Source organism: Rhinolophus ferrumequinum, chromosome 13 (genome assembly GCF_004115265.2).
Source record: "Rhinolophus ferrumequinum isolate MPI-CBG mRhiFer1 chromosome 13, mRhiFer1_v1.p, whole genome shotgun sequence".
Taxonomy (NCBI): domain Eukaryota; kingdom Metazoa; phylum Chordata; class Mammalia; order Chiroptera; family Rhinolophidae; genus Rhinolophus; species Rhinolophus ferrumequinum.
In genome coordinates, this window is record NC_046296.1 from 5604750 (window position 1) to 5619784 (window position 15035).

Genomic DNA, 15035 nt, shown 5'->3' on the forward strand with positions numbered 1-15035 from the left:
AAAATGTATTAAACATTTTCATGTGGTATATCCTGTTACTACATTGATGACTTTTTGGTTATAGATCATTTTAGAATTATAATTTTGCATAAGATTAAATGATTAGAGGAGTAAATGTCTACTTGGTCAATATTGTATAACTAGTCACCAGCAAAACTCCAATTAAGCATGAAAAAATTTGAATTTTCATTGTTGTGTGATGTACATATTATCCCTCGTAAAGAGCACTTACTATTGAACAAAATAGTAGGCTATAGTATTTAACTTTAGCCAAAATTTTAATTTTTCTCTAAAATTTGTGAAAGTATGATAAACTGTAATCATTTAATCTTTTTCATGTTAATTATGTATTTGATATGTGTCAGATTTTCATCTTGGCCTTGAATACTACTGTTTCTTTATACTAAATGCTGCATGCAAAAGGTCGGTATTACCTGCTCTATCAGTGGAAGAAAAAGACTCTTCAAATTGCTTTTCGTATGAATTCTCTTTAATAATGATTTTCTCATGCTTAACATGATGGCCAGTTCATCATGGGGAATGAAATAATTCTGGTTTTGTTTTTGTTTTTTCTATAAAATCTAGAATTCCCTAGAGAAAATACCTTCTGTAGAAAATGATCAACCTTCATTGAAAGAGCTGGATGAAAAAATAGGTGAGTACAGTTTTGCATATGTTGTCACAATTAATTACACAGATTCTTCTTAGTGTTAGAATAGATTGGGAAGCATAGTAGCCAATTGATAAGTCTTTAAATCATAAGAAGTAGTTGTCTCTTCTTAATGCCCCCATTCCTGCCTCTCTGCCATCTGTTTACCTTCTCTTTCAAAATTGTCACTTTCTGTTGTTTAATCCAAGCGAAGGACTGATGTTATTTCATTTGTAAATGGCTCCATGATTGATTTGGATTATTTTTCATTTAGCAAACTATTTGAATGCCCAGCTACCTAGACACTGGTAATAGAGAGGTGATTAAGATACAGACCATGTCTTCAAAGAGTTCATTGCCAGAAGGGGTCATTATTACAGTAGTTTAAGGTGTGGGAACGGTCCAGAGCTGGCAGTGCAAAAAGGCATGATTAACTGCCTGTTTTGAGTTAGGAAAAACACAGAATAAGCTATATTTTTCTTATGTCTTGAAGAATGAAAACTTTGTCACAAGAAGAAAGGTATTGGAGCAAGAGGAAGCAGCTGGTGCTTGTATGTTAGCATCCAGAACATCAGGGGGAACAGTAGGAAATTCCTGGTGAGGCAGGAGTCTGGTCATAGAAGCAGCAGTGTGACATGCATTGGGGTTGGGACTTTATCTTACCCATTTATTCCTCATCGTAACCTTATGGGGTGGCTCTTTTAAAGATGAAGAAACAAAACTTAGAAGTGTCATGTAATGTGCCCATAATTCCTCATTTTAGTGCCCACTTAGATTGGCACAGTGACGGGGAGAGGGTAGTTGAAAGTTTCGAATGACTCCCAAGTTTCTGTAATGAATGACGGGGGCAAGTCAGGTTAGGGGAGAGCAGAAGCTTAGTTTTAGATAAATTAAGTTTAAATACCAACGCAAGTGAAGATGTCAAGTATATTGCTACATATGCAAATCTGGATTAAGGAAAGAGAGCTAGATTAGAGAAAAAAATTTGTAGTCAGCATAATAATTGGCATTGGAAGCCGTAAGACTGAGATCACCAAGGAAGTGAGCATAGAAAAAAAGATGAGGTCCACAGAAAGTTTTCCGTCATTTAAAAATCAGAGAGATAGAAACAACAAAGGAAATTGAAAAGGAGCTGCCACTGAGGTAGGAAAACCCAGAGCATCAAACGTCTTGGAAGCTAAGACAAATGAAGTGCAAGTTAAGGAAGTGTTTCAAGATGGAAAAATGGTTAATCATGGTGAATGCTATGATGGGTCAAGTAACATTAGTACTAAGAACTAATCTTTGAATTAAGCAATCTAGAGGTCATTGATAACTTGGTAACAGTTCCCATGATACGCCAAAGCCCGAGCCTGATTGAAGTGAGTTCAAAAAAAAATGGAGGAAGAGAAATTTGAGAGCATGTATAGATAGCTCTTACAAAGAGTTTTGCTATTAAAGAAAGAAGACATGGGACAGTATCCAGAGGGGGAAATGTGGTTTGCCTTTCTCTGTGTGTATGATGTTTCACCTATCTCTTCATGACCTCTCCCCTATCCTCTTCGGCTGCATCCACTATTTATTCCTGACCTTAATCTCTTGATGATATTTTTCTTGTTGCATGTTTATAAACTGTTAGGAAAAAAACAATAGAGAAGGGGACATGCTGCACAAGAGAGGGGGAGAATTGCTACACTGAGGCTTGCCTGAGTAGGTGGGAAGGTATAGGATGAAAAGCAGAATTGGAACAGTTGGCCCATGCTGCGTACACACAGACGATTCACCTGTAGCAGCCAGAAAAAGACAGCCTGTATGAGCATAGGTGCAACTAGATTAATAAGCAGAGACAGAAATTCAAATCATAACTGAAGTTAAGCAATGATACCATCAAGAAGTAGGATATGGAACAGTGGAGTTTGAATGGGGGAGATGGCTAAAGAGGTGAAGGGGAGAGATGAAGATTGGATATGTAAAACGCATTAAAGGTTTAGTCATAAAAATCAGTCCTGCAAATAAGCGAGTGCCTAGGGAGCGTAAATATATAACTTCATCTGGGATCTCTTTTACTTGATGCTTGTTTGCAAATTACCACCTAAAATCCTGACATACTTGGCATTTCCAGGAAATCTTCTAAGGTTAAAGATGTCCTAACAACCTCTCCAATTCCTAGACATTTATAAAGTAGCTTAAAAAAGAAAAAGTAGGTTATTTTTGAGAATTAAAGAAAATGGAAATGTTTTACATTGTTTGCCTCACTTAGATAATAAATAAGCTTTCACTTCAAAATATGGATATTAATATTTTTGCAGCTTATTTTATTACTTTTAATTTCAAATTATAGATTTTGTGTTCCAGATTAAAGATCAATTCTAAGGCAAAAATAAGTAAATACTTTGAATGTTTTCCCTTTTGAGTTCATACATAATCCATTCATTTTGTGTTTTTAGAATATCTGGAAAAAGAATCCAAAGAGAAAGAGGAGAAAATAAATAAGATAAAATTAGTTGCTGTGAAGGCGAAAAAAGAACTAGATTCTAGCAGAAAAGAGGTAAGGTAACTTAAAAATGCAAGATTCAAGAACCTTACATTTTAGACAATCAAGTTTTTCTGTTCATAAAAAACTCTATTGTATATTAAAAATAGGCCCAGACTCTAAGAGAAGAACTCGAATCTGTTCGATCAGAAAAAGATCAGTTGTCTGCTTCCATGAGAGATCTCATTCAAGGAGCAGAAAGCTATAAGGTAAAAATAATTGTTTTAATAACAAATCATATATGTACATGAAATGGTTGTCTATAACATAACACCTTGTATATTTTAGTGAGTCATTTTTTTCTGTTTCTGTGTAATGTGGTATCATCTTAGTGTTAAGATTTTAAGTGGCTAATCTTTAAATAGTGCCTTATCTTTTAAAACTAAAATTCTGTTTTGGCATTTCATAACAAAAAAAGATGGCTATTATTACTGTTATTATTTAATACTATTCTGGCCAAGTGAATTAACCTGAAGCTTACACAACACGTCTAACAGTAAAATGAAAGCATTATTATCTGGAGGTAGTATGCATATCTAGCTAAATAACTTGAGAATCTTTTATAAAAATGTAAGAATTAAAAATGAGAGTATAACAAAACTACTGAATGCATGATAAATACCATTATATTTATGTATTCACTCAAATATTTTTATAGCCGTGCTGAAGACAGTACTGGGGAGATGGTGGTCAACCAAATAGTCTAAGTTATTGCCCCCTTAGGACTTAAATTCCAATGGCAATAACAGACAAGCATACAAAAATACAAGATGCATACTGTATAGAAAAGTAAAGGTGAGTAAGGTTAAGACAGTGAGCAATGAACAAGGGATTTGATTGAAAGAAGAAAACCCTTTAGTAGCCAAAAAATAAAATTTTGGGAAGAACGTTAATGAGAAAATTTAGCACATAATGAAGAAAACTGCAAAACATATAGGATGACTGAATATTATTTGAAATATTAGTTCACAGTTTGATTTACAAATTCTAAAACAATTTCACTAAAAATTCTAGGGATTTTTTTTTTGGTGGAGCAATCTTCACAATTCCAAGTTTCAAATGGAATTATGAGCTAACAAGAATAATATTTTTTAAAGTGAAAAGTGATATCTTGCTCTAGCAGACAATAAAATTTATTATAAAATTACAATAATGTGATATAATTCTTATGCAAAAATAAGACATTAATTAAACAGGAGGCAGAGAGACTTATACATAACAACAATAGTCCAGGCTCTGTTCTAAGCACTATGAACGTTATCACATATAGTAATTCTAAAAACAACCCCATAAAGTATGTTATTAACATTGCCAGTTTACAAGTGAGGAATCTGAAGCACAAATTGGTTAAGGGACTCACGGTCACAGAGCAAGTAGCATAGCAGAACTGGGATTGGATTCACGCAGTCTGGTTTCAGATTCTGTTCTTTCACCAACTAAGCTGTACTACCCCAGTAAGATTTAAAAACACAGAAACCAATGAAGAAGGAATTTAAAAACTTTCAGAAAAATCTAGTTAGATTTTTTTTACTTCATACCACACATGAAAATAAATTCTGGATGGATTAAAGAGTTTTGTCAAAATGAAAAAGATTCTTTAAAATCTAGAATAAAATACTTGATTATTTGACTTCTGAATATGAAATACTTTTCTAAACTTAAAAGCAATTAAAGAAGTTACAAAGGAAAACATAATGAACTATACAAAATATAAAATTAACATGAAACTATGACAAGGGATTAGTATTCTTAATAGATAAAAATATCTCCTAATTGCATTTAAAAAAACACTTATTTAAAATTTATATATGGATTTATTTATCTTTTATGAGCCATTAGGAGCTTTCTTCTTTACATTTTAAGAACCTCTGTAATCTATTTTATTAATTTCCTCCAGAGGTAGATCAGGTATACCAATATATTACCAATATATTTGTTTAAAATATAGATTTCTAAAGACTGAAAACAAAAAGAATAGAATATCTAAATACTGTGGGACAACTACAAAAGGTATAACATATACATAATAAGAATGCTATAAGGAGAAGAAAGAAAGAACAAAAATATTTGACACAGTAATGACTGAGAATTTTCCCAAATTAGCATCAGGCACAAACCACAGATCAGGAATCTCAGAGAATACCAAATATGATAAATCCCAAAAAAACTACACCTAGACATACCATTTTCAAACTATAGCACATCAAAAATTTAAAATCCTGAAAGAAGCCATAGGGGAAAAACACCTTACCTATAGAGGAACAAAGATAAGAATTACATCGAAATTCTCAGAAACCATACACGAAAGAAGAGTGCAGAATAAAATGCTAAAAAGTGTTGAGAGAAAAAAAAGTCTACTAACTTAGGCTTCTGTGCCCTGCAAAATTATCCTCCAAAAAGTGAAATAGAAATAAAGACTTGATCAGATAAAAATTGAGGGAATTGGTTGCTAGTAGACATGCCTTTCAAGAAATATTAAAGAAGTTCTTTAGAGAAGGAAAATGATACAGATCAGACCCAGAATAGGCAACACAATATTGAGTAAGAACAAAGTGGGAGGATTAACACTACCTGACTGTAAGACTTATTTACTGTAAAGCAACAGCAGTTGACTGTGGTATTGCCGAAGGAACAGACAGATCTGTGGAACAGAATAGAGAGCCCAGAAGCAGACCCATATAAATTAGTCAACAGATCTTTGACAGTGGAGCAAAGACAGTCTTTGACAAATGGGTCTGAAACAACTGAACATTCACATGCAAAAAAGTGAATCTAGACAGAGCTTATACCCTTCTCAAAAATTTATTCAAAATGGACCATAGACCTCAATATAAAACTATAAAACTAGAAAGTAACGTAGAAAAAATCCTAGAAAAGACCTTGGGTATGACATTGACTTTTTAGATAGAACACTGAAGGCATGCCCCATGAAAGAATAAGCAGTACTTCATTAAATATTTTCTGCTCTGTGAAACATAATGTCAAAAGAAGGAGAAAATAAGCCACAGACTGGAGAAAATATTTGCAAAGGACACTTATCTGATAAAGGACCATATACAAAGAAGTAATACAACTCAACAGTAAGAAAGCAAAGAACTAATAAAACGCAACAATAAGAAAGCAAAAAACCTAATAAAAAAAAAAATAGGCCAAAGACCTTAAGAGATACCTCACTAAAGAAGATACACAGATGACAAACCTATGAAAAGATTCTCCACACATATCATCAGGGAAATGCAAATTAAAACAACAATGAGATACCTCTATACACCAATTAGAGTGACCAAAATCCTAAGTGACAGCACCAACAAATATTGGCAAGGATGTGGAACAACAGGAACTCTCATTCATTGCTGGTGGGAATACAAAATGGGACAGCCACTTTGGAAGAAATTTGGTAGTTGCTTATAAAACTAAACATACTCTTACCATATGATTCACCAGTCGTGCTCCTTGTTATTTATCCAAAGGATAAACTGTGGTACAATTAGACAATTGAATATTACAGTCATGAGCCACATAATGGCATGTCAGGCAGTGATGGACTGTATATATGACGGTGGTCCCATAAGATTATAATGGAGCTGAATTTCCTGTAAGAAATAGAAGGATATGTGGTTCAGGAGGAATTTTTTTTTTTCTCTCGTGGGAGCAATATCTGTGGGTCTTGGCAGTAGATTCCTTCTCACTCGCAGCCATCCAGCCACCGCCTGACCTACTTCAGCACATAGGAGCCTGTGCCACCAGTGCTACCTATTCAGAGGTTATTACAGCCCCTCCAGATTAAGCTTGATGGTGTCCAGAGTACATTGCCATAAATTCTCTGTTGAGGACCTAAGATTCTGTAGAAGGACACATGTCCAGAGGAGCTACTTTAACAAGGATTCAGTGCTACTGCCACTTTAGTAAAAGCTGTCTGTGATCATATGGAGCCAGCCTGTCCCTGTACTTTGTAAATAGGAGATGTGATTAAAAACAAATTACGGGGAATGCAGCTGCCGAGTGCTATCCAACAGAAAGGCAGGGTCTTCAGTACAGGAAGCGGAGCATCAAGCCTTAGTAACTGTGTGACAAGTTTCAGCTTGTTCAGTGCAGTCAGGTGTGAGCTACGGTTGAGAAAAGGTGTGTTTTAAAGTGTACCCTAAATCATGGATCACAAACAACGCATTAACATGAAATTTTGTTTCAAACTGCAAAAAAGTGCTAAAGAAACACGAATGTTAAAATTAGTTTATGGTGATGCTGCAGTGACTATGAAGACAGTTTACAAATGGTTCAAGTGATTTCATAATGGTTGCGAACTGATTGGAGACGAGAGATCGGGATATCCTTCAACATCAAAGACCCAAGAGATTGTTGAAAGAGGGAGCAAAATGATTTGATCAAACAGGCGTTTGACTATTAGGGAAATTTCTGAGGATCGGAACGTCTGTTATGGTTCCATTCAAGCCTTTTAACAACAGATTTGAGGCAAGTGAGTGTGAAATACGTTTTGACTGTCAAAAATAACAGCGTTTGTCAATTTCATTGGAGTTGTGCAATTGTGCTACTTCAGATTCCAGCTTTTTAAGACCTCTTATCATGGGAGATGAAACTTGGTTCTATGGTTATGATCCTGAGACCATCAGAGTTCTCAGTGATAATCACCCAGTTCTCATGCAAAAAAAAGCGTGTCGATCAAGATCTATGAGTAACACCAAAGTGATATTAATTGTGTTTTTTGACCTTGATCGAAATGTGTGAGCTCGGTTTGTACCCAGGAACACTACAGTGGAGTCTGAATATTATAAAGGCAGGAATTGGGAATCTAGACTCTGGCTTATAAATTTGTTTTTCCATGTTTATTTGTCTAAGATGTCTGTTTCTTCTTGGCATACATAAATAGAGGGTTGAGAAATCTGTATTCTTTTCCATAGAGAGATGTCATGCTTGTTTTTTATTAATGTGGATTCCTCTAACTCCAAAAACCAAATCTTTATTCTTTATCCTCTTAGATTCTATCTGGTCTTTTTTGTTTTCACTCATTATGGTTCTAATAGTTATCAGTAGCTGCAAAAAATTGAATTGCCATACCACGGCTGATTCTAGTAAATAATGGTTCCAACAGGAAATTCTGACTATAATAAAAAAATATGGTAAATGTTTAAATTTTAAAAAATTTATTACATAAAAGACACATTGCCATTAATCTCCCTCAAAAGACACCCCCGCCCCTTGCTTCAAACACACTTTATCCTATTGTTCTTGCCACTTCCTGAAGCAGCTCTGGAAATCCTCTTTCATGAGTGTCTTTAGCTGAGCTGTTGTGGCTGCATCAATGTCCTGAATCAATTCGAAACATTGACCTTTCATGGTCATTTTGACTTTGGGGAAGATGCAGAAGTCACAAGGTGCCAGATCCGGTGAATCAGGTGGATGAGGACACACTGTAATGTTTTTGACAGAAATTGCCATGCTGGAAGCGATGTGTGACACGGAGTGTTGTCATGATGGAGGATGAAACTATCTGCCCATTTCTCAGGCTGTTTTCTATGCACATAGTTTTTTAAACACTCTAATAAGCCCTTATAATATTCAGAGTTCACTGTAGTGTTCCTGGGTACAAACAGAGCTCACACATTTCAATTAAGGTCAAAAAACACAAGATCTCCTTGGGCAGACCATAAAATTGAAACTTAGATTCAAACAGCCGCCAATGTGACAGTGATTGACTATGCATAAATCAGAATTAGAAACAAAATTAGATTTGGCTAAGGGTCGGATTTGGCAAGGAAGAGCCAGAAAGAACATATAATTGCCATGCATGAGACTACCAGAGGAGCCTGGGAAGGGGATCCAAGGACTCGAGATGCAACGCTGAATTAAGGCCACTTTCAGGCTTCCCAAAATAAATTTTCGAAGAAAACTCAGAAACATTTTCTCAGTTATTTTGCATACAAATTTATTTATGTGAAGGAGAACAGTCAGTAGTTGTCCAGGAACAAAGGCAAAAACAGGATTTATAAAAGAAGGGGGAGGGAAAAATACTATAGGCAATCTGGAAACAGTGAATGTCATTTATGTACATATTTTGGGGGTGCCCTGATTGGCTAGGATGTAGCAAAAAAGGTCAGTCTAGGCATTCTATGCTTGAGTAGGGGCCAACTATGAATATCAAAAAATTTCAGTCGGTTTTAAGAGTCTTCAGAACATTTTGAATGTTTTGCCTTAAGATGTGAGAAACTGTATTTAATAATTAATGTCTTCTCATATTCTTCCATTAGCACCTCTGCCTTATAGTAGGCCAGACCTGAAACATTTCCTCATCAGAATTCTTGAGGTGGAGTTTAGTATGTGACCAAATTAAACCTTTCTCCTCCCTCCTTAGATTTAGTTTACATTTCAGAAGTTTATTTTTGTTGATGACTGGAATATTTAACGTAGGAATACTATATTCTATACATTTCAAATCATCTTCCCTTTTAATAGATTCCCCCTCCCCCTGAAAGTCATCTGAATTACACTATTTTTATTATATAATGCCAATTAGGTATTCTTTCAATTGTTAAACTTAGGTAAATATTTAAGCTTCCAGAATGGTCTCATAAATCTTATATCAAGATGGTTTGATGATATGGTCTGATTAACTGAATGTATAATAATATCCTAAAGGTAAATTATTTTGTCTTTTATTGAAGAATCTTTTACTAGAATACGATAAGCAATCAGAGCAGTTGGACATAGAAAAAGAACGTGCTAATAATTTTGAGCATCATGTAGAAGACCTTACAAGACAATTAAGGAATTCTTCTTTACAGGTAACTTTAAATTGGGTAAATGCAGACATGAAAATTGTAATAACGTATATTTCAATTTCAGTATTTTTGCATGAAATAAAATTAATACATGGGCAGAAATTTAATTTCATTTTCTTTTCCCATTGTTGGGAGAGGAATATTACAAAACAACTAGCAACGATCCTATCTTACTTATTGCTCTAATCTCAGTTCCCCTGGGGTTTTTTGTTTTTATTTCATTTTTGCTTTTTCCTCTGCCACTGTGTCTGGTCTCTTGTAATGTTTGCCAAATTAATATCAACAATGAGTGTTTAAAACTTATTCCTGACTTAAGGTTATTCTTTGGAATTGATTTTGAAATTATTTTTTATACTATGCCAATATTCTCCTTAATTTACCATTTTATTCTTCCTCTCCTGTATATATTTTGTGTGTGTTTACAGTAATGAATCATTTGTCATTGTAGTGTGAGAAATTAAATTCTGAAAACGAAGATCTCCTAGCTCGTGTTGAGACACTACAATCTAATGCCAAGTTATTAGAAGTACAGATTTTAGAAGTCCAGAAAGCCAAAGCAACGGTAGACAAAGAGTTGGAAGCTGAAAAACTTGAGAAAGAGCAGAAGATAAAGGTAACAACACTCCTATGGGATTATTTCATGTTATATAGTGATATTTTTATCAAAGTATTATATTTAAAAGATGGATTAACGACTAGCATTTGTGAATACAACAGTTCATTAATTCCTTAGTATGCCAACTATGAATTTGAGAATCCAAGCTAAGATTTTGAGGTGTAAATTTTTTAAATAATAAAAGATTTCCAAACTTTTTGTAACTTGGTATGTCAGATTTATTTTATAGTTCCTTACAAATACGTTTTTAAATGTTGGTTGGCTTGAGGCGGGGAGTGACGGTTTTTTTATTTTTAATTTTAGGAGCATGCCAGTTCTGTAAACGAACTTGAAGGACTTCAGCTTCAACTTCTAAAGGAAAAGAAACAGCTTCAAAAAACCATGCAAGAATTAGAGCTGGTTAAAAAGGTAAAATAAAACACCAGACTCAAAACTGATGTCAGTGTTCACATTGTTAAACTATTCTATAAACACTGAAAAGAAATATTTCAGAAACAAGATTACTTGTACTAAAACAATCATTTGTAAATTGTTTGCCTCAAAATATTGAAAATTTCACTTATTTCTGTGAGTGCCCATCCCTCCAAAAGAATGTAGGCTCATGAATTGTTAGATTTTGGTTTGCTATTTCATTTTTGTACGTGATTGTTGTATGACACATGAGACTTAAGGTCAAAAGTTGAAATTTGTATTATACTTAAAACTTTTGCTAATTTTTCTCAGCTTTTTCAGAGATGATAAAAAGAAGTATTATACAAGCTGCTTCAAAATATTAATATTTTATAAATAACAGCCCCACAAAAGAACTACCAATTGTGGTTAGTTAAAATTATGATGAGATGCAATGAAACTGAGAGAGTTGGATTAAACTATTAGAAAATACTTTTTGAAATTACAAACTAGAAAGTATACAACTTCTAGCTTTTTCATTAATGTGTGAACTTTATTACAGAAAAGCATAGTAAAATCTATTCCTGTGGTGGTGTTTTAGCAGTTTTATAAATGAAATTAACTAACCTTGTGTTCTGTGGATCTTTTATTTATAATATGTGCAGGATGCCCAACAAACCACATTGATGAATATGGAAATAGCTGATTACGAACGTTTGATGAAAGAACTAAATCAAAAATTAACTAATAAAACCACTAAAATAGAAGACTTGGAGCAAGAAATAAAAATTCAAAAACAGAAACAAGAAACCCTGCAAGAAGAAATGAGTGAGTAAAACACAATTCACTTTAACTGAACATAATTTCATCATAAAAGAATACAGGGAAGGAACATTAATTGTTCATTTCACCAGTTTTTGACAGCCATCCAGGTCTTTCACACAGTGCTAACCATTATTAAGGACCAGAAAGGTTGTAAAACCATTTATTGTTCAGATGTTTATAGTCCATGTTGGAGCATAATGCACTCATTCACTTAAATATTTCTTAAGTACCTGCTGTGTGAGTAGTACAAAATAAAAAAGTCAACGATTTGTTGATTGTAAGCTGAGTGAGGTAATTTAAAAAGCAGTGAAATTTTTCTTTTTAAGGTGATTATATTCCATTTTATCCATAAAATAATTTCTAAGGTAAGCATCTAAAGCTATGAGTATCCCTTTAGGTACTCTTAGCTACATCACACAAATTGGTAAGTTGTGTTTTTATTTTAATTCAGTTCAAAATATTTTTTAACATCCTTTGGATTTCTTCTTTCACCTATGTGTTATTTAGAAGTGTGTGTTTAAATCCTAAATATTTAAAGGAAATTGCAGATATCTTTTTGTTAATGATTTCTAACCTAATTGTTTTGTAGTTAGAAAATATACTCTGTATGACTTTAGTCATTTTAAATTTGTTGAGTTTTATTTTATGGCCTAGAATATGATTTCTTTGGGTGAATATTCATTATTCACCCATAATTTGTTAGACTGTATTAGTAGTTGTTGGATAGATGGTTGTGTCTAATGTCAATAAGATCAAGTCAGTTGACAGTGTTATTTTTAAGTCTTTCATATTCTTAGTAATTTTCTGATTACTGTTCTACGAATTACTGAGATACAAGTATATTGAAGTCTCTGACTATGATTGTGAATTTCTTTTGTTCTGTCAGTTTTGGTTCATATAGTTAGGAACTCTGAAATTACTTACATATACGTTTAGAATTGTTAGTTGTTTTTGGTGATTTGACCCCTCTATTATTGTGAAATGTCTTTTTAAATCCCTGATAATACTCCTTTTTCTAAAGTCCACTTTGGTATTAATATTAATGTAACCACTCCATCTTTCTTTTGTTTATTATTTACATGGCATGTCTTTGCCCATCCTTTGGTTTTCAACCTATCTAAGTATAGAGCGTTTCTTTTAGATACCACGTAGTTGAGTCCTCCTCCTTTTCTATCCAAGCTGACAATCTCGGCTATTTGATTGGAATGTTTAAGCCATTTTAACATAATTATTTCTGTGACTAGGTTTAAATCTACCACCTTGCTGATTGCTTGCTATTTCTCTTATAATTTATTTCCTTTTTCCTGTTTTTCTGACTTCTTTTGAATTAATTGAGTATTTTATATGATACCATTTTATTTCCTTTATTAGCTATACCTGTTTGTTGATTTTTAATGGTTGCTTTATGGTTTATGGTACACATCTGAAATTTACCAGAGATTACTTTCAAGTGAATTATACCAATTTCTATATAGTATAAGAATCTTACAGTGGTGCTCTTTTTTTTTCATAAGTTTCAGGTGTGCAAAACAATGTAATAGTTACACACTTACTCCCCTCACAAAGTGATAACCCCCTTCCCTAATCTACTACTCCTCTGACATCGTATATAGCTGTGGCAGTTCCACTGACTCTATTCCTTATGCTGTATTCCACATCCTGTGACTGTGTGTGTGTGTGTGTGTGTGTGTGTATAAAATTATAGTTGACATTATTATTCAGCTTCAGCTTCAGGTGTACAGTGCAGTGATCAGGTATCTACATCATCCCTGAGGTGGTCTCCCTAATGAGACAAGTCTCCATCTGACACCCTACAAAATCTTTACAACATTATTGATTATATTCCGCAAACTGTCTTTCGTATCCCCATGGCAATCTTGTGGTTACCGACTGTGCTTTCTAATCCCCTCACCTTCTCACTCATCCCCATCCCCCCTCCCATCTAGCAACCCTCAGTTTTTTCTCTGTATCTCTGAGACTGTTTCTAATTAGTTTGTTCATTTATTCTATTCTTTAGATTCCACATATAAGTGAGATCATATGGTATTTGTCTTTCTCCATCTGACTTATTTCACTTAGCTTAATGTTCTCTAGGTCCATCCATATCGTTGCAAATAGTAAGATTTCAGTCTTCTGTATGGCCGAGTAATACTCCATTGTATAAATGTACCACAGTTTCTTAATCCAGTCATCTACTGATGGGCATTTCGGTTGTTTCCATTTCTTGGCTATTGTGTATAGTGCTGCAATAAACATAGGAGTGCATATATTTTTTCAAATTAGTGTTTTGGATTTCTCTGGATAGATACCTAAAAGTGGAATTGCTGGGTCATAAGGTAGTTCCGTTTTCAGTTTTTTGAGATACTTCCATCCCGATTTCCATAGTGGCTGCACCAGTCTGCAATCCCACCAACAGTGCATGAGGGATCCCTTTTCTCCACATCTTCGCCAGCACTTGTTGTTTGATTTATTGATGATAGCCATTCTGACTGGGGTGAGGTGGTATCTCATTGTGGTTTTTATTTGCATTTCTCTAATGGTTAGCGAGGTTCACCATTTTTTCATATGTCTGTCTGCCTCTGCCCATTTTTTAATTGGGTTGTTTGTTTTTTTGGTATTGAGTTGAATGAGTTTTTAATAAATTTTGGATATTAACCCCTTATTAGATGTATCATTGACACATATCTTCTCCCATTCAGTAGGATGTCTTTTTGTTTTATTGATGGTTTCCTTTGCTCTGAAAAAGCTTTTTAGTTTGATGTAATCCCATATGTTTATTTTTTCTCTTACTTCCCTTGCCCAAGGGGATATATCAGTAAAAATATTACTGAGGGTGATATCTGCAAATCACTTCCTATATTTTCTTCTAGGAGTATCATGGTTTCAGATCTTACAGTTGAGTCTTTAATCCATTTTGAATTTATTCTTGTATATGGTGTAAGGAAGTGATCGATCCACCTTCATTTTTTTGGATGTGTCTTTCCAGGTTTCCCAGAACCATTTATTGAATAGACTGTCTTTACCCCATCATAAATTCTTGCTTCTGTTGTCGTAGATTAAATCACCATCTAGGCATGGATTTATTTCTGGGCTCTCTATTCTGTTCCATTGATCTATGTATCTGTTTTTATGCCAGTTCCATGCTGGTTTTTTGGTTTTGTTTTTTTTAGTTTCAGGTGCAAAAGACAAAGTAATACTTAGAAGTTCCATGCTGTTTTGATTACTGTAGTCTTGTAGTATGGTTTGATG

General features: G+C 34.0%; 1 protein-coding gene across 1 annotated transcript in view; it reads left to right on the top strand.

The window, feature by feature from the left end:
* GCC2 (GRIP and coiled-coil domain containing 2) overlaps positions 1–15035 on the top strand; it is a 56763-nt gene that overhangs the window by 10448 nt on the left and 31280 nt on the right. Inside the window, exons 7-13 of the mRNA XM_033125206.1 lie at positions 586–655; positions 3076–3176; positions 3272–3370; positions 9839–9958; positions 10404–10568; positions 10875–10979; positions 11627–11789. Coding sequence (XP_032981097.1) covers positions 586–655; positions 3076–3176; positions 3272–3370; positions 9839–9958; positions 10404–10568; positions 10875–10979; positions 11627–11789 — 823 coding nt within the window. The remainder of the gene's footprint in view (positions 1–585; positions 656–3075; positions 3177–3271; positions 3371–9838; positions 9959–10403; positions 10569–10874; positions 10980–11626; positions 11790–15035) is intronic.